Source organism: Aedes albopictus, chromosome 2 (genome assembly GCF_035046485.1).
Source record: "Aedes albopictus strain Foshan chromosome 2, AalbF5, whole genome shotgun sequence".
Lineage (NCBI taxonomy): Eukaryota > Metazoa > Arthropoda > Insecta > Diptera > Culicidae > Aedes > Aedes albopictus.
Genome location: NC_085137.1, coordinates 294091829 through 294115195, shown reverse-complemented (window position 1 = coordinate 294115195; position 23367 = coordinate 294091829). Strand labels below are relative to the sequence as shown.

At 44.1% G+C, this 23367-nt stretch overlaps 1 protein-coding gene across 10 annotated transcripts in view; it reads right to left on the bottom strand.

Moving 5' to 3' along the window:
- The window catches only part of LOC115253786 (BMP-binding endothelial regulator protein), a 250813-nt gene that overhangs the window by 148670 nt on the left and 78776 nt on the right, over positions 1–23367 (bottom strand). For all 10 annotated transcript variants that reach the window (XM_062852094.1, XM_062852096.1, XM_062852095.1 and 7 more), the window contains exon 3: positions 21088–21304. In XM_062852094.1, the coding sequence (XP_062708078.1) occupies positions 21088–21184 (97 nt within the window). In that variant the 5' untranslated portion in view covers positions 21185–21304. The remainder of the gene's footprint in view (positions 1–21087; positions 21305–23367) is intronic.

Here is a 23367-nt window from a genome sequence, read left to right as displayed (position 1 = left end):
AACAGAAATCAGGCCCCGCGCAACAAGATCATCAGTTGAGATGTTGTATATTTTAAATACTGGTAGCTGTTGTGTGACTTTCGAAGATGTTTATCAATCATGAATCTTCTTCTGTCTCTCTGTTTACTTGATGTTGCTTTTGAGAATGAGTAAGCTTTTGGCTCTGCGTGCGATTGCAACCACCCTAGTTGTGTAAAGGCAGGGACTCGGACGATAGTGTTTTCAGGAGCCTCGAGAATCTTTCCCAATCATCAAATATGATTTGTATTAGTGAAATATTTTTGTTTAATATGTATGTAGAGATCAACGATAACTCGTCTTTTGGTATTTTCTCTTTCCTATGTCTTCGAAACCGTCAACTCAGCAATTAATATTAAATTTTGCTTGTGACGCTTGTGTCTAAAAATAAGTAAAACTTTAAAGTGCACAAGGATTGTAATCCTTATAGAAATGAAAAAAATACACTACAGGTATATTTGAACAAGGTAAGTACACCAAAATAAGTGGATATATGAATGTGAAGACCAATTGGTGAAAAAGGTTCTCTAATGACCACAAAAGAGTTCAAGAGCATTTGGCCGAAAAGTAGACTCCAACCGAATTGAGGCGTCATCGTCACATCTGGAGAAGAATACTTCAGGTCTTTTAAGGGTAAGAAGTATACAGCAAAACTAAAACTAACTGATTATGAAGTGTTGTCTTAGTAAAAAAAATATCTGCATTTTGAGCAAAACAAAGTTCACTTGAAGAACTGGTATTTCGAACTTGTGTCACATCACATTACGTGTGGGGAACACGTCCTTGAAGTTGTTGCACCGGATCACAGTATCACAGAGCCCAACCACTGATGAGGCGAAAAGCAGTTCTCCGAGGCGACTGCAAGCATGCATAGAAACATTGTTGCAAAGTGCTGCTGCAAACAACCAGCGTTAGTGTGTTGTTTGTTGTTGTACTCATGCTGCTGCACCCCGCGTTTTGATCTGGTTCACCTGTCAAAATAAACATCTTATCTAACAGCTTATGTCCATAACTATTATGAAATTTGTCACCCATCGGCATCGACCCGACGGCGAAGGCTTCTTGCAGCAGCCATCTGGGCGACAACCCCATCAAACGGGCACCCTAGATATAACAGTTTTCAAGTGGTACACAGAGCTGGATCCCGATCAGAATGAAATGCCACAATCGTATTGAATGTTGATATTGATACCGACAGTTGTTATATCTCAGCTTAATTGAAACGAAAGTAACAAATAGTTTCGAAACGCAAACCCAGAACCAATTAAATTGCGAATAGGAACCGCAGATTTTACTGTCTTCTAATAATGTCATTCGAAAAAACTTGTATAATTACAGATACTGTGCATACATAATGGACGAGCGATTGCATCAACATTTCCCCTGCCTCGTTGACCTACATTATTATAGCATAGGCGTCATGCTAGTCTACACAGTAACATACTGAACATGTCTGCTTATTTCCTTATGCAATTTCATCTACAGTGACCCCACAATTTATGAATCGGCAAAAATGACCACAGTTTATGGATCACTCCATTTGATTAACATGGTGATTCATAAATAGTGTACACAAATTAAGGTGATTCATCGGTGTGGGGTCACTGTAGTTTTGATATACTTGATAGGCAATATAGGTGGACAAAGGAGCTTCGGATCACGTAAAAAAGTAAAGTTATACGTCATGATATGTTGTCATAATTTAATTGAAGTCCGATCCTTTTGTTTCAATATGTTCACAATTTGATTACAGATTCTACTCAGGTCCGAACTTGAATATCTGGATGATTTTTTTTATTGATACTCCAACGATGTTTGATTGGCTTTGGGAGTGGTTGTTAATTAAGACAGTAAAAACTCTCATTCCAGACTCCACCGTTGCCGTCGTCGAACGGCGCGTTGTTTGTTGCATTTTTGGCCCCGAACGCGTTGCACAGTGGCTGATAGTCCATTGACGTTTTTCATGTTGGTTTTTTTTTCGTCACTTCCGGCTGGGAACCGGTTCGCGACGCGACGCGACGGTTGGTTGGGGAATCAACAGGTTGACTCTCCTCTTGCATATACCTCGCAGTTTTTTGCGATTTAATGTAGGTTATCCTGTTTATTGCAGGTGATTGCGCGAGCACTGCGGGACAACTTGCAATGCAATTCAAATTTTGATTAAACGATGTTTCTGCTGGCGAAGCTGCGAAGCGCTCCACTTTACTTGATGATGAAGGTTGAGCTTTATTACTAGCATAGGCGAACTGAAAAGTTTCGAAATCTTCGGAATATTTACGAAACTATGAGAAACGATATCTAGTCAATTGATGGAGATGACACTCTAGTAACAGCTAGGTAACGCGTACCTGAATTGATCTTATTGAAATTCTTGGCCTTCTACCAGCAACTCCTATCTCTCTTTTTCTTCTTTTTCTTATTTTTCTTCTGCTTCTTCTTCTTCTTCTTCTTTCTTATTGTACGTTCGGGTTGGAACTTGGCCTGTATCTTTTCAACTTAGTGTTCTTTGATCACTTCTACAGTTGTTAATTGAAGAGCTTTCATTGCCTGTCTGAGCACTGTTGTCCTTCTGGATTCAGCTAGATTGGGGAGCTACGACCCGAGCGTCTGTTCACCAAGGAGGTGTGGCTCAAACAGCGTCTGTTCTGGCATCCAGAGGATGAGTAAGAATTGCTGCAACACGCCCAGATCCATCAGATACAACGTGGTAGCCCCATCAACTGGCACGACAGCCCTCCGGTGAGACGGTAGTGTTGGCATAGGCCCAATAAGCCGCCCGTAAAAATCTCCATTGCGAATAACATAGGAGAAAATACTACTCGATACAAACGACAAAGACCCACGCGACGAAAAAAGGACTACGTTTGGAAACTTGGAACATGGAATTGCAAATCACTTGGTTTCGCAGGATGTAACAGGATAATTACATCCCCACAACTTCGACATCGTGGTGTGGCAGGAACTTTGTTGGACTGGACAGAAAATTTGGAAAAGCGGGCATCGAGCGGCTACCTTCTTCCAAAGCTGTGGCACCACAGCTCAACTGGGAACAGGATTCATAGTGTTGGGCAATATGCGACAACGTGTTATCGGGTGGTAGCCGATCAACGCAAGGATGTGCAATGTGCATGTTGAGAGTTAAGGGCCGTTTCTTCAACTACAGCATCATCAACGAGCACAGCCCACACGAAGGGAGATCTGATGACGAGAAAGAAGCGTTCTACGCGCAGTTAGAACAAACAAGTAATGGCTACGAAGGTGGCGTGCGCATGATGAAATATTTCCAGCCCCTAACCTAAAAGAGATTGAAGAGGAGGTTGGCCGGTTGAAAACAACAAAGCCGCTGGAGTAGATCAACTGCCAAGCGAGCTTCTTTTAGGGTATTTTGTGGCGTTTCAGTCTTTTCGGGGATCAAAAACAGCTACAGGTCGGACTCGATTATCCGGGGGTTCAATTAACCGGGGGCCCGATTATCCGGGGTTCGATTATCCGGCAAAAATGGCTCGATTATCCGGGGAAAAATTTGTTTGTGATTTGTTTACAAGATTTAAGATTATAATATGTCAAAAAATGTGATAAACATCAAATACAACACCTGAAAATTGGATTTAACCTATTTGAAAATTGTTTTTATTTTTGTCACATTTTTCAGCTAAAATTTCATTTTCAAAAAACATGGTTATAATAAAACCTGACGTTAAGTTTAGGCACTACAACGTCATGTATGTTAGCTTCTATGTTTAACGAACAGTTTTTCATTTAAGAACATCAAAAATAAAGGAAAAGAAGCATGGCTCCATTATCCGGGTGATTCGATTATCCGGGGTGAAATAATTTTGGAGTCACCCGGATAATCGAGTCCGACCTGTATATGTTTTCTATTTCCAACATTTCGATCCTTATTGGATCTTCTTCAGGGGTTCACTGGTGACCGCCGACAACGACACCAGCAGAGAATTTCAGAGACGCATTGTGGAAGGAAATCAAGCTTACTTTGGACTCCGCAAAACTCTACGATCGAACAAAGTTCGCCGTCAAACGAAGTTAATTCTCTACAAAATGCTGATTAGACCGGTAGTCCGCTATGGACACGAGGCATGGACTCTACGTTCAAGGCAAGGATGCGCCCTTGAAGTTTTCGAACAAAAGGTTTTGCGTACCATCTTCAGCATAGTGCAAATAGAAGACGCGACTTGGAGAAGGTGAATGAACCACGAGCTGCATCAGCTGCTGAGAGAATCCACCATCGTCTACACCGCGAACATCGATAGACTACGGCAGGCGGATCACGTCATCAGGATGTCACAGAGTACGGAACTGGAGATGCACAGCCATTGATCGAGTAGAATGGAGACGACTCCTACGTACAACAGAGGACACTCAGGCCTTAGTGTGAGCGATAAGGTAAGGTCCAAACAATGTCTACAATGGTAGGAGAAGGTGATAGCGAAAAAAGTTGTGTCTGCAGGGTTCCAAGGGCACAAAACCCTGAAGTTGTACCGTGGTTTTACCACAAATAAAAAGGTGACCCCTAACACTGAAATGAGTCACCATCCGCAGAGAAGACATCCGGTGAAGACTTTGAAAGATGAGGATACGGCCATTCACTACTCCAGGCCAATGACCGACCTGAGGCCCGTTCTTCAGAGGCCGCAGACATCCCCGTTCTATAGGACGGCCAATATCACAACGGACTTGGAAGAAGAAGAAGAACGAGAAAAACGAGGATTGGTAGATACCGACCCTAGAGATATGAGCTTATACAGATTCTCGTTAGCCGCTGGGAAGGATCGCATTCCGTGACCTCTCCTTAAGTGAAGCGTCAAGTCTCACTGATAACACCGCTTCGATAGCCGACGCCTGTGGGTTTCCGGATCCAGTAGCTCACGATGGCGTCCTTTATACCACATACTGTAACCTTGCACAGTCACTTGCAGTGATGGATAGACAGCAGTGGCAAAGGCTTAACTGCTGCGCCGTTTTACAACGATTCTCCAGGAGCCCCAGCATCTTCCGTGTAAGGGTGATCTTTGGCGGTATACCGGAACAGTGTGAGACAGCGAAAGATGAACTGCGAGCTCGTTGCACTCTACAGTGCACCCAAGCATCCAAGTGGCCTAAACCGGTATGATATGGTGGCAGAACTGACCATGTCGCGACTGATCTGGTGAGTGAAAGACGTATCCAAGGTTGGAATTTGCAGTGAACTGAGTTTAGTGGTGTAGAATTCTTGACTCAGTCCTATTTTAACAAAGATGTTGTACAAAATATCAAAATATAAAATAACATACTATAGAGATATTCATAGATATGTCCTAGTAAGTGTAGCATAAAACAAGAAAAATAAGAAGAATATTTTTGATAGAATACAAAATACAATCCATTAGCTTGTACATGGATTGATCTCATATTTTACCCCCGTTCAGTAATGCTATGAGCCTTCATGCAAGTGCAGCTGGATGTTGGAGCAGCAGCATTCTTCTTCGATCCTGCGCGATTCAACCTCCACCGCGCGGACGAGTTTGCCTCGCCGGCCGTTGTTGTCGTCGAGGGGGGACGACAACAAACACAGCGAGAAGGAATTTGGATGTTTTATAGACAGTTTATAAACCAGTCACGAAAAAAGATCGCAAATGCTTGCAAATTGACGTTCGGTTCGGCCCGGTCGACGATGCGACGCGGCGACGACGACGTTCGGTGAATGTGTGTCTTTCGAGGGCTTCGTGCAACGAACCGGTCAAAAGCTGCTGCTCCGCGCCCGCGTCCGCGGTTCGGCTATCATGGTGGAGGCTATTATCAGAAAGCGCACTTTAGCCGGGAGCTTTACTTTCGAGCCAGCCGCAGATACTTCTCCCCACATGTTGACATACATACGGATCTTATGGCGGCCCGGCGAAGCTCGACGAACGCTATCAAACCTAAATTTATAGGTTTGCCCAGCCGGCGACGAGGACGCCGACGTGCAAGATGACTCTCAGAAGATGAAGTCTACCAAATAGATCCGACGATGAAGAGGCTGTCGAAAACTCATCAATCGTTACCTCGGGTCGTAAACAACTATGGGTGGAGAGGTGATTGGAAAAGGTGACGCAAAAGTGATGGTGCTATTTGTTTGAACGGGCTCTCTATAGCCAGCGACGTGATTAGTGAAGTTTTATCATAGGGGTTGGGTATTTGATGCTTGTTGAAATGTTTCTACTAAGTCGCGGCTAAGCATTAAACTGACCATTGGTCACTGAAGGTCAAAAGCTTTGATGTTTCGTTGATAAGTCATAAATTAGCATTAAATGGCTGCTCTGGCGAAACAAATTGGTCCATGAATACCTGGATTTTTAACGAAATAAACATTGTCTCTTTCATCATATGATTATGTCTTCACATTCTTTGAACCCGGTAACCAATTATTTCCTTCCGACTGCGAAGCTTGAAACTAATAAATTTGAAAAGAAAACAACATCCCTCCAAACCCTCCCCATGAACAGCTACGCTGCTGCCGCCTATCCATGCTATCAACCGGCGCGCAGACACAACAACCTATAACGAGTTGGAGACATGCGACAGCGACAACAGGTTTGGCAGTGGGACACCCCGGGTGAAGACCAGAAAAAAATCGCACACAAGAACGCGGATCTTCATTGAATGTGGAAATTAATAATGTACACACAAGCATACCATCAGCCACCAGCCAGATAGGGAGTGCCAGCGGATTCGCTGGAAGAGATTCCTCAAATAATTCATAACGCGAACCCACAACGCCGGATTTGAAATTGGGTTGCATAGTACCACGGAGAATTTGTGGAAACCACCCGGATTGAACTGCGTCCCATCTTTCCAAACGCACGTCGTTTCTATAATCGAGCATGATTCCGCTGAAGTCACCATTCTCAGTCGAGCCGATGATGGTCGAAGATGGTGACGATGCTACACTAAAACATACGGAACTGGATAAGTCGGACCTTTTGCATAATCAAGCCATGGTCACACGCGCGTCGGACAGGTCATGAATTTTGGCTTGGAATTCATGGCGACACATTGCCCACGGGTAGTTTTGTACAGGGGGTAGTCTTGCGGTTAAGAGCAACTGCCAGACGAGAGTGTTGAATTCAGAATGGCTTATGCGAAGACGAAAGATATTTGAAGGCTTTAAGGCAATTTTTTATCATGCTTTTGGGTTTGCAATTTTATCTTCGAAATTTTAGAAATGTTATCTGTACGATTGTTTAAAACATGATATTTAAATATCCATGCTGTAAAGCCATGTTATCTTCATATATCTTTATGTATGTCAGAACCATTGTACTGCAAAACGGTGAGTTGCCATTCTTGAAGATGCAACATAACTCATATTCTCAAAGTTCCAATATCATGTTTTCCTGGGTCTATGCATTCCTGAAACGATGGGTGGGCTCAGGTCAGCGCACAGTGTTTTATTTTGCCGATTTCGTGCGCTACTTTTTATACCTTTTCAATCGTTGATTTTTGCGATATAGTTTCTTTGGAGAAGTTTCTACATAAGACAAAGCGCATCTTTTGACATGAAGAGTTGAATGATCAATCTACCTATAAGTGAAATGAAAAAAACTTTTTTTTTCAAAACATGCAGATAGATGTTTGATGTCTTCGGCAAAGTTGTGCAAAATTCAATTTTGAACAACTTCGTCAAAGACGTCATAATGCTAAATATCATACTTTACGATATATATATATATATTGCGTTGTATGTGCATGGCCCCTAGAAATCATATATTTCATCATAACTTTTAACGGATTTTTTTACTTTTTTTGCGTCTTCTACAAAGTTGTTTGGAATGTAAAAATACATGATTTTGCTGAACATCGAAAAATGCTAGCTTTAGAAATAACAAAGTTGTTTACAAATAACTGATTTTTGTAGGGTAACTTTGAACTCGTCTAACTGCTTTCGGTGCGAAATGGCGCAGAGAACCATTTCGCATAATCAAACAAACTTTATGAAAATGGCTTGAACTTTTGTATGCAAGTGTATGCTTTATGTGTTATAGTAATCAACCTTCCGTTTGCATCATATTGGCAGCAGCTCGCTGACGTAGTGTACGGTTTGGGTCAAAAATGACCCTTATGCCAAAGGAGGGTTGAACAAACAATTATCAAAAATAGAAATTATTCAATAACTTCTCAATTTAACGAGATAGAATGTCGCACTGTTCAACAAAATTGTGTATTTTTGTATGCTGCAGTTACTGCAAATTGAGTCCTCTATCATGGAAAAATGGGTATATTTGTATATGGAGCTTCATTGACAACCTAGAACATCCTGAATACCATGAAATTTGGAGAAAAGAAATAATTGACATACTAGTTGATCTAAAAGCTGAACTTGGATGTGGGTTACGTTTATATGAGTTGATTTAGCCTTTGCCAAGAATATCAAAAGGTGTTTTATATTCTGGGATGTTTTAGGTGTTACAAACTGTCCTGTAGTGAAGTTCTCCAAATCTACAAAAATAATTTTATGTATTTTCGCCATAAATAATAGCATTGCATAACGTACGGGGATCCGTGAAGCTCTTGACATCTACAATGTCAATTATAGACACTATGAAGATGTTGCAGGTCAGCCAAACCACCTTGGAGTTCAGAACTTCAGGTCTACACTCGTAACAAGAGCCATATCTGTTATACTGAGTAACGATGCATGATCAACCACAGTTACTGGAGTAATCTGAAGTCTACTAGCTTATTTTAAACCTTTGGGACATTCAGGATCGTTCAAAGAACATGCAGTCCTTGAAATCTACAAGAATAACTTTATGTGTTTGCGCCATAAATAATAGTATTGCATTATCTGCTGGGATCCGCAAAGTTCTTGAAATCTCAAATGTCATTAAGAGACACTACACGGATATTCCAGGTCGGCCAAACTACACTGAAGTTCAGAACTTCAGGTCCACACTCGCAACAAGAGCCATATCTGTTAAACTGAGTAACGTTGCATATTTATCCGTGGTTACTGGATCAATCTGAAGTCTTCTTGTTTATTATAAACCTTTTGGATATTCAGGTTCGTCCGAACTGTGCTATAATGAAGTCCTTTAAATCTACAAGAAAAACTTTATGTGTTTTCATCAGAAATAATAGCATAGCATAATCTGCTGAGATCCTTGAAGCTTTTGAAATCTCAAATATAATTTAGAGAATGTTCCAGGTCAGCCAAACTATCTTGGAGTTCAGAACTTCAGGTCTACACTCGTAACATCAGCTAGATCTGACATACCGAGTAACTTTTCATAATCAATCGCGGTGACTGGAGCAATCTGAAATCGACTATATATTACTATGAACCTTTGGAACATTGGGAGTCGTCCAAACTATCCTGAAGTTCAGCTCTTGATAGTCACAGTAATAATCGTCCTGGCATTCATTTCAAGATAGTTTTGGAGATATTCCAGATCAACAACACTACTCCGGAGACCATAGTTTCAGGTCTACAATTGTGATAATAGCTTTTGCCACTACGTTAGTGTTACATAATCCACTATACTTACCAAAGTGATTGGAGGAACAATAAGCGTTGTTATATATTTTTGGGATATTATGGTCTTCCTTACTGTTATGAAGCATAGTTGATAAAAACCACATCTGCTTATTGTGACATAGTGCTACATATATGGCTATAACTTTTAAAGGTCAAATCAAATTGAATGAAATTTTGACACAATACATCTACATACATACTTTTTGTACAGAAAAATTTTCATTGAAATCGGTTCAGTATTTTTGGCTCTACAGTTTTAGGTAAAAAATGTGATATTTTTTAAAGTGTTTGTTTGGCCCAAGATTCTGAAATGGTAAGTCTCCCCAACAAACATTTTTGCTGTACAAGAGTGGAACAAACCCATCTTAAGCAAATTTCAGCTTAAGAAACTGTTAATCAGCTAGTTTTGTTACTTGGGTCTTGTTTCGACGATATCTCCGCCAACACTTAACCGATTTTGATGAAATTTGTATGGTATTAGCTACACATAATGGTCCAGCCAACATCATAATAGATGGATGATGTCTATTAAACATACAGAAGATGTATTGGTTCGTAGCTTTGTATACTGAAGGAAGCTACCGTTACATCCGTAGACTTTGAAGTGTAATCTCAAGAATGGTTTGGATGACCTAGGATATCCCAACAGATCTGATACTGTCTATTGAATTTGCAGAAGACTTACTGGACATGATAGATTACAAATAGTAGCTTTGTATAATGAAAGAAGTTACCGTTACACCCGTAGACTTTGGGATCTATACTCAAGAACAGTTTGGATGACCTAGGATATCCCGACTGATCTTATGCTGTTTATTGAACTTTCAGAAGACTTACTGGACATGACAGATAACAAATCGTAGCTTTGTATATGACGACAGACACAGCGAGCAGCGGCGGAGTTACCTTCGGGGCAGGATTCCAGGACGAGACAGGCACAGGTGGGAACAGCTTTCCTTTTCAGGCTCCAGGATCGACTTTCGGACGACCGACGACCAGAGCAGGTAAGTGATTCACCAAGTAATACACTCGCGCGCGTTTGTTATCCGAAACTCAATTTATTAACTTAATAACGTGTATTTCAATAATTTTAAACTACAATTACTCTACTTCACTTTCACTAATGTTGACGTTGTCCACTCGATGACGTTTTGATGAGCAAAAAGAGACTGACACATGTCACCGAAGTTCCTTATATAGCAAGATATCCCGGAAGAAGGTGTGCAGCCATGAGATATCTCCTTCATTCTCCTTTTGGGCCATGATCTCAATCGACGAACGGGGGATGACCTTGTTTTGACGACGCCTCTGCTCACAAATAGGTGGCGCGCGTATGTAATTTGTTCCCTTTTCGTGGATTCACGAACATGCTGGCCCCTTCAGGAACATCGTTTCTGACAGCTTAGTCGATGATGATGATGACGAATCTCGATGATGAAGTGTCATTTCCTTTGCGTACTCGATGATCGTCGTTGTTTTGGTTTGGAGACGTCAAAAAGATTGAGCGGCGAATTTCTGGTCCTGTTAATTAACAGGCCTTGAAAGTTTCATTTTAGGTACTACTATGACTAGGCTGACCAGATTTGTCCCGTTTAAATACGGGACACTTTCTGGAAACTCAACACAAAATAAGTAAATGTCTAAAAATAGAATTGGATATTGTAAATAATGCTATTTAAGGTAGAAAGAACGAATCAATCAGTTAAAAACATGAACAATGTTCCAGTGGCGAATATTTGAAAATGAAGTTGTCCCGTTAAATACGGGACGGATGGTCAGCCTAACTATGACGGACGGTGCGGCGGAAGAAATTGAGAAAATTTGGTCGTTTTCCCGAAGAGTTGCTGTGTTGGTGCTGAGGATGCAGTCGTGAATTTATTCGGACACTTGCGTTTGGAGTTCAGCTTGCTCGTGTTGGTCAAACGATGATGAGGTTGGTAGGAGACATAGTTTGTTTACCGGGCGAAGGAACCGACCAGATGGTGTTTGGAGCGTTACCACCCTCACGATGCCGTCCGCTCCAGGATGAGTTTGATGTATTCTCGCTGTTGGCCAATGCATCGGAGGGCAATTTTCATCGCGTATAATTACAAGCTGGTTCTCCTTTATTTCAATGGGAGGTGAGAGCCATTTGGATCGTGGTTGCAGTGTGGACAGGTATTCCAAGTGCCACCTTTTTCAAAGTTGCTGGTACATTTTTTGCACGTGATGCCATCTGGAGAGTCGGTTGCAGGCAATTTCTGTGTAGTCGGCATCAGGAACTGATTTCAACGCCGATCCAATCAAAAAGTGCCCTGGTGTCAACGTTTCGTAGTCCGAAGGGTCGTCAGTCAGTGCAACGAGCGGGCGTGAATTCAGGCAGGATTCTATTTGGCAAAGAAGAGTTTTCATATCATCGAAGGAAAGAGTGTTTTTGCCGAGGACTCGTATGAAGTGCTTTTGGGCGGAATAGATAGCAGCCTCCCAGAGACCGCCGAAGTTTGACGCTTTCGGAGGGTTGAATTTCCAGCGAATTTTATGCTCATTGCATTCCTGGGCTACGGCGTTACGGTACTCCTTGCTGTTCACCAATTGTTTTAGCTCGTTAGCGGCTCCCACAAAGTTTCTCCCATTATCACTGTGTAGTTCGGTGCATAATCCTCGGCGAGCCACAAAACGACGGAAGGATTGTATGAACTTGGCTGTGCTCAGATCTGGGACCAACTCTAAATGCACAGCTTTAGTACAAAAGCATACAAAAACAGCGACATAGGCTTTTCCTGGTGCTGCACGGCGATGTACAGGTTTCAGATGTACAGGTCCCCAGTAGTCTACTCCTGTTATTGAAAATGGTCGACTCAGGTTGGTTCGTGATGCTGGTAGTTCCGCCATGAACTGTTCCAGCATTCGTGGGCGTGCTCTGACGCAGGTAATGCAGTTGTGGACCACGACTTTGGCCAAACTTCTGGCCCCTATGACCCAGTACCGTTGTCGAAGTAGGCTTAGCAGAAGCTGGGGTGCTGCGTGAAGATGCCGTTCGTGGTAGTTGTGGACCAGGAGGAGAGAAAATCGGTGTGATCTTGGAAGAAGAATTTGGTGCTTGGCATCGTACGGTTGCATGGCACTTCCTAGTCTGCCACCGATTCGAAGAAGGTTCTCAGACGAAACAAACGGGTGAAACCACTTCAAGCGGGATTTCGACGACACTGGTTGATTTTTCTTCAGCTGTTTCCATTCTTCGCTGAAGGCTTGTTGTTGAACCAAACGAATGATGTTGTGCTCCGCTTCGATTAGCTCACTAACATGGAGAAGGAATGATTTGGCCTTGGATTTGGCTCGGTTGTTTGGTGCTGATCGGCAGTGGTGGAGAAAACGGAGGCAATAGGCGATCACCCGGATGAGACGCTGGACATTTGAGAATCTTTCGACGATTTGGTAAATGAATTGCGGTTCAGGTGTAGACGGTGTTGCTGCTATTGACGACCGACGTGCTTCCTCCATTGCCTCCAAAGGTTGCTCAGTATCCTCACGGGCCATTGGCCATTGATTTTGATGCTGTTGTAGCCATTGGGGTCCGTGCCACCAGAGGTTGAAATCGACGATGGTGTCCGTAGCCAGTCCACGGGAAAGGCAATCCGCAGGGTTCTCCAGACCGGAAATGTGATGCCACGAGCAGTTAGGTGTTGCAAGTTGAATCTTGGATGTTCGATTTGCTACAAAAGTGTTCCAGGTAGCAGGTGAGGCGTTGAGCCAGCAAAGGACGACAGTGCTATCTAGCCAGAAGTAGCATTTTGCGTCGAGTTGCAGCGACGATTTGATTTTCTCGTACAGTTCAGCAGCCAGTAATGCACCGCACAGCTCGAGACGTGGTATGCTAAGGCGCTTAAGGGGTGCTACACGTGATTTGGAGGACAACAGGGCGACCTTTACTAATCCACCAGGATTGGTGGACCTAACATAGGCACAGGCACCGTAGGCAAGCTGCGAAGCGTCGGCAAAGATGTGAATCTGTATGGTTTCCGGTTCAGGTAGGAGGATGCATCGATTGATGCGAAGATTGTTTAGGTTTGGTAGCAGCTTTTGGTAGCTAGTCCATCGTGTCTGATACTCCATCGGTAGAACCCTATCCCAACTCCATGGTGTCCCGTCATCGTCCTTTAAGGTCCACAGGTTCTGCATGAACACCTTGGCAGTGGTCACCACTGGTCCTACCAGTCCAAGTGGGTCGTAGAGTCGAGCAATGAGAGAGAGGGCGATTCTTTTTGTAAGTGGATGATTGATTGCATTTGAAGGTGATTCGATTTTGTAGCGGAGGCAATCCGTCGCAGGTTCCCAATGGAGTCCTAGCGTTTTGATGACCTGGTCTCGTTCCAGTTCAACAGAGTTTTTCAGAGCGCGGTTTTCAGGGGGAATCTCGTTGAGCACCGTTTCGTCGTTCGATGCCCATTTGCGGAGTTGAAATCCACCCTTTGCTAGGAAAGCTTCTAGCTGATTTCGGAGTTCAATTGCTTCAGATGCATCTTTTCCACCAGAAAACAGGTCGTCCACGTAGAAATCCTTTTTCAACACAGGTTTGGCTAGTGGATAATTGGAGCCTTCATCTTCAGCAAGCTGCATCAGCACCCGCGTAGCCAGGAACGGCGCACTTGCGGTCCCGTAAGTTACGGTTTGAAGTTCGTGAGTCTCCAGAGGGTGTTCCGGAGAGGGCTTCCATACAATGAGCTGGACTGAAGTGTCACGAGGGTCAACGAGTATTTGGCGGTACATCATTTTCACATCGGCGACTAACATGACAGGGTGCTTCCGGGATCGCATGATGATCGATCGGATGTCCTCTTGAACGGTAGGTCCCACCATGAGAGCGTCGTTCAACGATGGGCCCGTCGGAGTTTTATACGATGCATCGAAGACAACCCTTAGCTTCGTAGTGGCGCTGTCTTCACGAAGTACAGCGTGATGCGGGAGATAAAAACGTTTACCAGTTGACTCTTCGTATTCGTGAATGCGCTTCATGTGTCCAAGGCTGCGGTACTCGTCGATGAACTCTTTATATTGGTCATGCAGCGCGGGATTACGAACCAAGCGTGTTTGTAGGAGATGAAACCGACGAACAGCAGTGCTGCGATTGTCGCTAAGTTGGTCCAGGATGTTTTCCTTGAAGGGCAACCGGACTATGTATCTTCCTTCTGGAGAGCGTGACACGGTTCGGCAAAAATGTTCCTCGCAGGCTTGCTCTTCGACGGAATATGCTGTGGGTGAATTGTCTTCCTCGATTTTCCAAAACCTTTCCATTAGTTGATGGAGGTCGGCGACGGTAGCGATGTTCGCCACGACTGGGGTACTGTTCGTAGTCACGGTTGACTTACCTGAGACGACCCATCCAAAAACGGAATTCACCAGCACTGGAAGTTGCTCGCCGAGATGGATGCGACCTGGTACACGGAACAGTTCGAAAAAGATTTCTGCGCCAAGAATGATGTCAACTGGATTGGTGCTGTCGAACGATGGATCCGCCAGTTGAATTCCAGGTGGAAAATTCCATGACGAGGTGTCCACGGACGTAGCAGGTAGGTCGACGGTGACTCTGGGAAGAACAAGCATTTCAACGGCGGTGGAGTACTCACCGACACGTGATCGTATGGTGGCAGAGAACTTCTGCTTGGCCTGAGTGGAAGATTGGCCGATACCGCTGATTGGCAGGTAGGTTTTCTGTCGCTGGACCTTCATGCACTGCGCAAAACGTTCTGTGATAAAACAGCACTCACTTCCTGAATCGAGAAGGGCGCGCCCAACGTGTTCAACGCCGTTGTCGTCAACAAGGATAATCATCGCTGTAGCCAGCAAAACGGTTTTCTGTTGGTGGCTGGCGGACGCACAACTAATAGCCTCCACAAGAGCAGAGGCAGAATTGATCGGAGTATCGGTGACTGGCGAAGCTGACGTGAGTTTTTGCTGCGGGGGGCTAACATGTTTCGAAGTAGCCTGGGACGTTGAGTCGCTGGAACAGAGTAATGTATGGTGCCGGCCTCGACACTTGCGGCAGTTTGTAGACGAGGAGCAATTCTTGGACTGGTGCCCCCTTCGCAAGCAGTTCCTGCAGAGCTGATGTCGACGAACCTCCTTTTCCTTGTCTTCGGTTGATAATTTTGAGAAGTTCCCGCAAAGGTACAGAGGATGGTGTTCCGAGCAGACGAGGCATTTGCGAGGGCTGACCTGATTGGCACTGTGGCTCGAAGCTGAACGAAAGGTTGGCTTTCTCACTTGAGCAGAGGACGGAGTATCGACGACCTTTGTTTGGATGGATTGTAACACGGTGACGCGTCGCTGGATGAATTCAATCAAGTCCTTGAACTTGACGGTTCGTTTCGAAGATGAATGCTCCTCCCAGTCCCTCCTGGTTGTTGTATCGAGTCGGGTGCTCAACATACGAACGAGCAAAATATCCCAATGCTCTGTTGGCTCCCCAAGCTGGTGTAGAACCTTCACATTGGCCTCAAAACGCTCCACTAAGTTGTGAAGTTCCGCTGCCGACTCACGTTTTAACGCCGAAAAATCGAAGAGTGCATCCACGTAGGTTTGCTTCAGTCTTGCTGGGTTTTGGAAGTGCTTTAGAAGCAAATTCCAAGCCACGGTGTAGTTATCGGCACTTAGTGGAATCGACTGGATAAGCTGAAGCGCCGACAGCGATAGCGATGAGCGCAAATAATAGAATTTTTGTATATTAGAGAGATTTGTAGACGAGTGGACCAAAGAGATGTACAAATCGTGGAAGACGAGCCAGTTCTCCAATTTTCCGTCAAAAATGGGAAACTTGACATCCGGCAATCGCACCTGCGATGCGGACATAGGGAAGTGCGCCACTGATTGAGTAGGAGATGGAGAGCTTTGGTTCACATGCGATTTATTGTGGGCTAATAAGAAGCCCTTGACCCGGTAGTAGGACGCTTCCAGCGTCGTCCGTTCTTTGATGAGATCCTCCAGAGAATTCTCGTCGAGCGATTCGAGTTCGCTTTGTGTCGTGCTGTAATCTTCCCACAGCTTGGTCAGGCTTTCCAGGCGGACGGGAATCTCATCAGCCTGCGTGTCCTCGTCGAATTCATCGACGAAAAGCTTGATGTGGGTGAGCGATGCTGTCAAGCTCTTCACCCGCATCTTGAGTGTCTTGATGCGTCGTTCGGTGGCCATCACGGGTAATTGGTATTCTGGGGACAAAGGTAAAAGCGAAGCACACACAAGCGAGAAAGTAGGGAATTTGGACTGCTAATTATCTGCGAGAGGCAATTTTATTGCCTTGTATTTCCAAATTCAGCTACGATGTTTCACGTTAGAAGGTTCTCGATGCAGAAGCAATGGCGGCGATGGTGGATCTTTCTAGAATCCCCCAGGGATCAAGTGGCGACTCGTGAGCACGGGATTGCCGGACGTACGGAGTATCGACGTAATCCGGTTTGAAGGACCAGATGACGACAGACACAGCGAGCAGCGGCGGAGTTACCTTCGGGGCAGGATTCCAGGACGAGACAGGCACAGGTGGGAACAGCTTTCCTTTTCAGGCTCCAGGATCGACTTTCGGACGACCGACGACCAGAGCAGGTAAGTGATTCACCAAGTAATACACTCGCGCGCGTGTCCGCTCAGCATCTATGAACCGCCAGAGGCGTGCTTCAAGTACTTTAAACAAGATCACAAATCGTGGGAATGCAGGCAACAGAGCCTTGAAAATATCGCCTTGCTGGTGAACCCGTACCACATCCCCGCCGATAATGGGAACTGAGTGGCGAACAAGGTTAAACTAGCAGCGACAACTGGTCGGATTCCAGTTCAAGATATTGTTACCACGTTAAAAAAGGGTCTCGCGATAGCGAAGATCAACTGTGTGTACTGCTGCAGTTGCTAAGCACAATTAATGTGAGTTCTTGAGTGACGTTCCGCCTTGCTGTACCACTTGATGAAGTGTGAATTCCTGACTAAGATTGATGTGACTTTTTACGCACTACCCCGTAAAGATTTGTGTCAAACCGCATTTGGCCTGTCTGCTTAGGGTACCTCTTGGCCTTGGGTAGCCGGTGATCATTTTGCCCCCTCTTTTTCTATGTGTGGTTCGCTGAACCCACACCACGCCAAAGCACGCTTAGCGCCGACAAATGTGGGCCAAATGAACTCTAGCTCCACTAGTGCCTATCATTTATCGATAACCGTAGGATCTTGGATAGTCTGTAAAGGCGCGCGGTGAGCAGTACCGGGATAGCCAGCGGGATTCACGTCAGACGCAGACAAAAGACCATCTGAATCAAATTGGGCTCACAGGGAGAAATCCAAGTATGTCAAACGGAATACCAAGGTAAATGCTACTACAAGACCACGACGCCATAGGGATCCTCAGCCCAGAGAAATAAAAAGCCATTGGAAATACTGATTTGATGCACCCTGGAGCATCTGCAGCGTCCACAGCACGTGTCGGCCTGTTCGGGCTCGCTTGGCAGTTAACCATCAATATTAACTTCTTTTTTTTATCTGTATTAACGGGATTTTTAGCCCTGGGCGTGTTCATCTCGGGACCCACGTTTTACTTCCCTTCCGAAGGAAGAACTCACATTTTGTGAGTTTGTCGGGAGTGGGATTCGATCCCAGGTCCTCGGCGTGATAGTCAAGTGTTCTAACCATCCAACCAGATCCGCTCCACATGTTAACTTCTTTTCCCGCTCAGCCTAGATAGCTGTGTAGTGTCGGTAGCGGTTGTCTCAATTGGCTAAGAATAACACTACGGACCGCCTGACCTAGTGGTAAGAGTCCACTAAACAGGTGACCCCTAAATCATGGTGTTATGCGGCTTTATGCTTACCGTGCCAAGGAAAGAATGGTTAGGGGGGGTCTGATAAAAACCTAACCACAAACGGAGCCTGTGGAGTATTAGGGCGTCCTCCACAGCATTACGCCCTTACTGCGATAACCGGAGCAATAGAGCAGTGGACCTTGAGTTTCTTCGAGATAATCTGCTATCCTACTTAAGCCTTAAACGCGAGGCTCAATAAGGGTAGGATTATTAGTATGTTGTTTATTAGCTTTAATTATTACCTATACCTTTAATTATTACCTATTACCTCTGTATATCTTCATCTCTAGCGTTCTTCAATCGATACCGAATTGGTTTTTATCGCTGCTATTTTTTCTTGTATTGTGATTGTAAGAGTTCGATCGTGCCTAGTTTGGGTAGTGGCTATGGTTAAGACAGCTCATATCAATCTTCAGCATAAAAGAACAGCTTTGGTCCAAGAACCTTACTTTCGTAGAAGGGATTTCTATGTAGGTGTAATGCTTTAATTAACACCTATATGGTTACGCATTTTGCGTTCGACCCGATGTTTGCTACTTTCAGTAACATTGAAATGGCAATCTCGCGTGTCATGCCTCGAGCCCCAAAATGTTTTGATAAAACTGTTTGTATAGCAAGGCTGCAACCTTGCTATTCCAAAATATTGGTGGGATTATACTGTCAAGTTTATTACGTAAGTGGATAATGCATCGTATGAAGATCAGACCTATCAATTTGACCTCTTTCTTCTGAAATGATTAGAACGCTTTTTCGAGCATCACACCCGTGATATTTTCTGGCAAACATGCCTCTCCATGGGAACCAACTTGCTTACCAAAATGGAAAGTCCACTGTGATTTGTTTACACAATTTTGTTTACGATATCGGAAAAGCATTCATTCAGAAACAATTTTGTTCGGATATTTTCTTGGATTTCCAGGATACTTTTGAACACGTACCTTTCGATTCCATATTGGAAGCCGCATTGATTGGCATATTTATCTTTAAATCATTTCCAGTTGGATTTACCAAATGCTCAAAAACCAACATTCTTTCTCGACATTACGTCAAGCAGCGATTAGGAAATTGAGTGTTTGTGGATGCCCCCATGCGGAAGTCTTGCCATCATTTTTGAGAAACGCAATTGAGATTACTCAATTTGTTTTTCCTACTTATGATTTTGTCCATCACAAGCCTCATCAGGTTGCTTCATTTGTATATCTTAGTTGAGAATCCGACTGTGGAACTTTGATTCATTTGATATGTAACTACCCAGTTTTTACGCAACTGCGTTTTCGAGTACTCGGTAAACACTTGATTAAGTACAACTGACCTAAGAAGCCTGAATCTCCAGGATGTTCTGTTGTTCTGAACACGTTGTGGCAAGTAGCTATAGACTTACTTTACGCTCTATGCGTTTTTTACAGTGCCCTTTTCAGGGCGCTGTTTGAACCCGTTGTGGTACGCTTATGCGATTATGTCGACCCTATTCCCTTACCTTCCCTTTCCCTATCCCATCCCTTATTCCTCCCTCTCCCTCAGGTACATGATGAATAGACTCGTATTCATGGCGATGGCACAAATTTCCCAAATGGAGGAGAACGTGCCTCTGGAGCCGACCTACTGATACCTGACACGTGTCGGCCTGGAGATAGGCCAGATAAGCCGTATGTAGTGTTGCAGTACGGAATACTTAGGGGCGTGGATAGGATCCATGGGAACGATCGGCGATATGGGTCAATTGGATGACTGCTGTATGGTAAACTGAGATTAGGCTCCGGGGTCACACACAAACACGAAGCTAGAATCTGGACGACAGGATAGTGGCTGTAGGAGCAACCCAGGTGTCGACACGAAGGAGGTGCTAGCAGATGAACAAACCTATTCAGAATTCGGAAGCTGGTGTAGAGCTTGTGCAAGCTTCAAAGTTGTGCCATTTGTACAAGGCTAGGAGTAAGGAGGACCTTCGAGACCAAAGGAAGCGATTGTGGTTTGAGGTTTGCATCGCTAAGGAAGAGTATTGGAATAACCGTGGAACGGTCCGTTACTAGGTAATGTCAAACCCTTAGGTACCAGAGACGTCAGCAATAACGAGGTTAAATTGATAGCAGCAGCATATTAATATGAGTGAAGACCGTTAAATGCTTAGAACGAATAAAGAGTATGGTGGCTACAGATTGAGGAACTGATCTTTTGCCGTCCGTCTAGGAAGTAAATACTACTGCAATCTTACTCCCTAGTGGATTTGAAACGGTCATCGATTGATCGACCTCGCTATACCCTGCCTAGTCATGGTGAACTAATTCCAGCAACTACTACTGACTACTACTGAAATGTATATGTTCGGTGTAATAATGTTGGATTACCACGACAGCGGAACATTTCCTGACCAATAGAAAAACAGTGGCAGATCTTACTATTGCATTAATGGATCTTGAAATGTCTGTTGCACAGCTAGCAAGCTGAAAAAGAGTTATCGCCAAAGCGGTGCATCTTGGGCACTCAGTGGCCTTATGTAGTGTGTTCATAAGTGTGTCAGAGAACTTCATCGGATTTCTTGATTTTTCATCGAATTTGTAGAAGACATAACGGCATATTTCTTTTAAGAAAAATCTGTAAGTCGTCAAAGATTTCCCTATGCATCGTCATCTAATATCTTGGGAAAAAGCTTAGGAAGAATGCAAAAACCAAACTTTTTTCAAACGTGGTTGAGATAAAAAAAAATACCAAGAACGTAGGTTTTTAATATATTTTCGTTACTTACCTAGAGCAGCATCAGCATTGACAGCATCCATCAGGCACGAGCAGGTAAGCGCCACAAACAGCACTAAGCTAAGGAACATTTTCGAACTGAGAGCCATAATTGCGCTGCACTGAGCTACTACTACTGGCAAAAACACTATCTTCACTATCTCAAACAACCTGCATAGCTTTCGTGGAACCTTCAGCACCAACGGCGACGATCTCCTGGTGGAAGCAGTCTGCAACAGAGAGAAAAGAGAGGAAAAACATAAATTAGCGAACACAATAGAGAATAGCCTCCCCATATTGAAAGGATTTTCCTAATTGGCTTAAATAGAATTCTTCCAACCACTGACTGTCGGAGGGATTACCTCTCCCGATGCTCGCGGAAAAATAGAGATTCAGCCTCCCTGGCGCCTCTACGCGGAACTAATTAAAACGTGTGAAACTTCGTTTCTCTAAGCACACCGCACCGGTCGGTCGTCGCAGCTCTATGGCTGGTGTGGTGCCTGTTGATGGCACCGCGACCATTGGAAAGCCCTCACGTTCGTCATGACGGTGGTGTTTGGATACGCACGCAAATAGTGCTCAACTGCTGTGCGTTTATCATCGCGCAAAAAGCCCGATTTACACGGGGGGCAGTGCGGGCTAGAAGTATCGCGATATGTAGTTGGATTGTTAGGAGTTTAACGCTAGTCTACCTCTTAACAAATCTGATGCAAGGCAAACATTGTTCAACTAGTATTGAGTACATCTCTACATTTCAAATCTTCTGCAAATTAGTACATTCGAATCACATTCTTCATTCTACATAGTGGTAAAGCTCATTCGAATGAACAGTGCTGCTATCAAGAGGCTTTCAATGTAAATTCAGAATTCCCACTTGTCTCGAAACATTTATCCCGTACTGTTCGCAAAGTACGAATGAAACACCCGAAGAGTCAACCAAAAGGAAGAGGCGAAAAAAGCCGTTCCAATTGAATCCCACAGAAGTGGCCACTTCATCCTCCCGAAAGTGGCTTTGTGGGACTCCTTCAGTAATGGAATCCTACAACAAGACAAATGCTGAGATCTCAAGAATGCACGGTCCCGCACGTACCCACTTCTTCGTCAAGAAACGCTGCTAGGATTCAGAAGAAGCCGTCCGAACTAGCTGCGACAACAGAAAGGATGCCTGCTGATGATGGATGAACGCGGAGGTAAGAAACGCACTCTAACGCCATTAAGTGAAGAGCAAACAAATAGACGAAGAAACCCGAAAAATTGGGTACCCATAATTTAAAGCAAAAACAAACAAGTGCTTGAATAATTGAGCAAATCAGACTTTTCATCGCGCCAGGTGATCACCATGGCCAGGTGTACGGTAGATCAATTATGGGTAATGAAAATAATGCTTTGAAGTAGCCCAATCGAATTCCATAAGTTGGTAAACCATCTAGTCATGTACAAAACCTAAAACGACTAAAAGTCAGCTCATCCTACCGCAATATTCAAATTCCAGCGAAATTCCACCGGTAAAATTAAACAAAAAATCACATCACCATGAAGACAAACACAGTAGCTCTGGCGCCCGTCAAAAGTCCAAACATCTATCACCTGATTGGCGACTTGCGTTGCGGTCGCCTCGAGTCTTGCGTCAACTGCCATCCATCGTATCGCGACTTCAGCACAGACGCAGGTGGTTTCAACGATCTTCCACCCAAACGTGATGTCACTGGAATGTAGCACCTTCGACCTACACGGACGACCCATCTCTCCCATAAACATGCACGTCTACTACACTGCCGGTGGACGCATAAATGTCCCATGTGCAAAAACAGACAATCGAGAAAATCGCGTCCAAAGTTCGAAAAAAGTAAATTGTCTCAACTATGAAGTATAAGTGCTGAATCGTGTTCTAACATCAACCAATTTTTAATTTGAGCACTATTTTTTATTTTAGAGCGATTTTATAGTTCCATAGGATTTCCTATGAAACGTGACGCTTATGCGTCCACTTTTAAGAATGTTACAAATCGGCCATGCATTTTTTCAACAATTTTCGGAACAAACTACCTATTTTTATTTCCCCATATGATAGTACCCTACGATACATGGTCATGGGCTGCAAAATCTCAATATTGCCAAAAATGCACATGGGACAATTATGCTTCCACCGGCAGTACACATGTTGTTGCTAATTTTAGACCGGGCAACATTCTTGCAGAAATTATAATCCTTATAAATATAGCTAATCGCAACCGGATTAACCGATGGTATTCGTAACCGTCGTCGTCGTCGTGATTCTTGGTTTCAGCTGTTG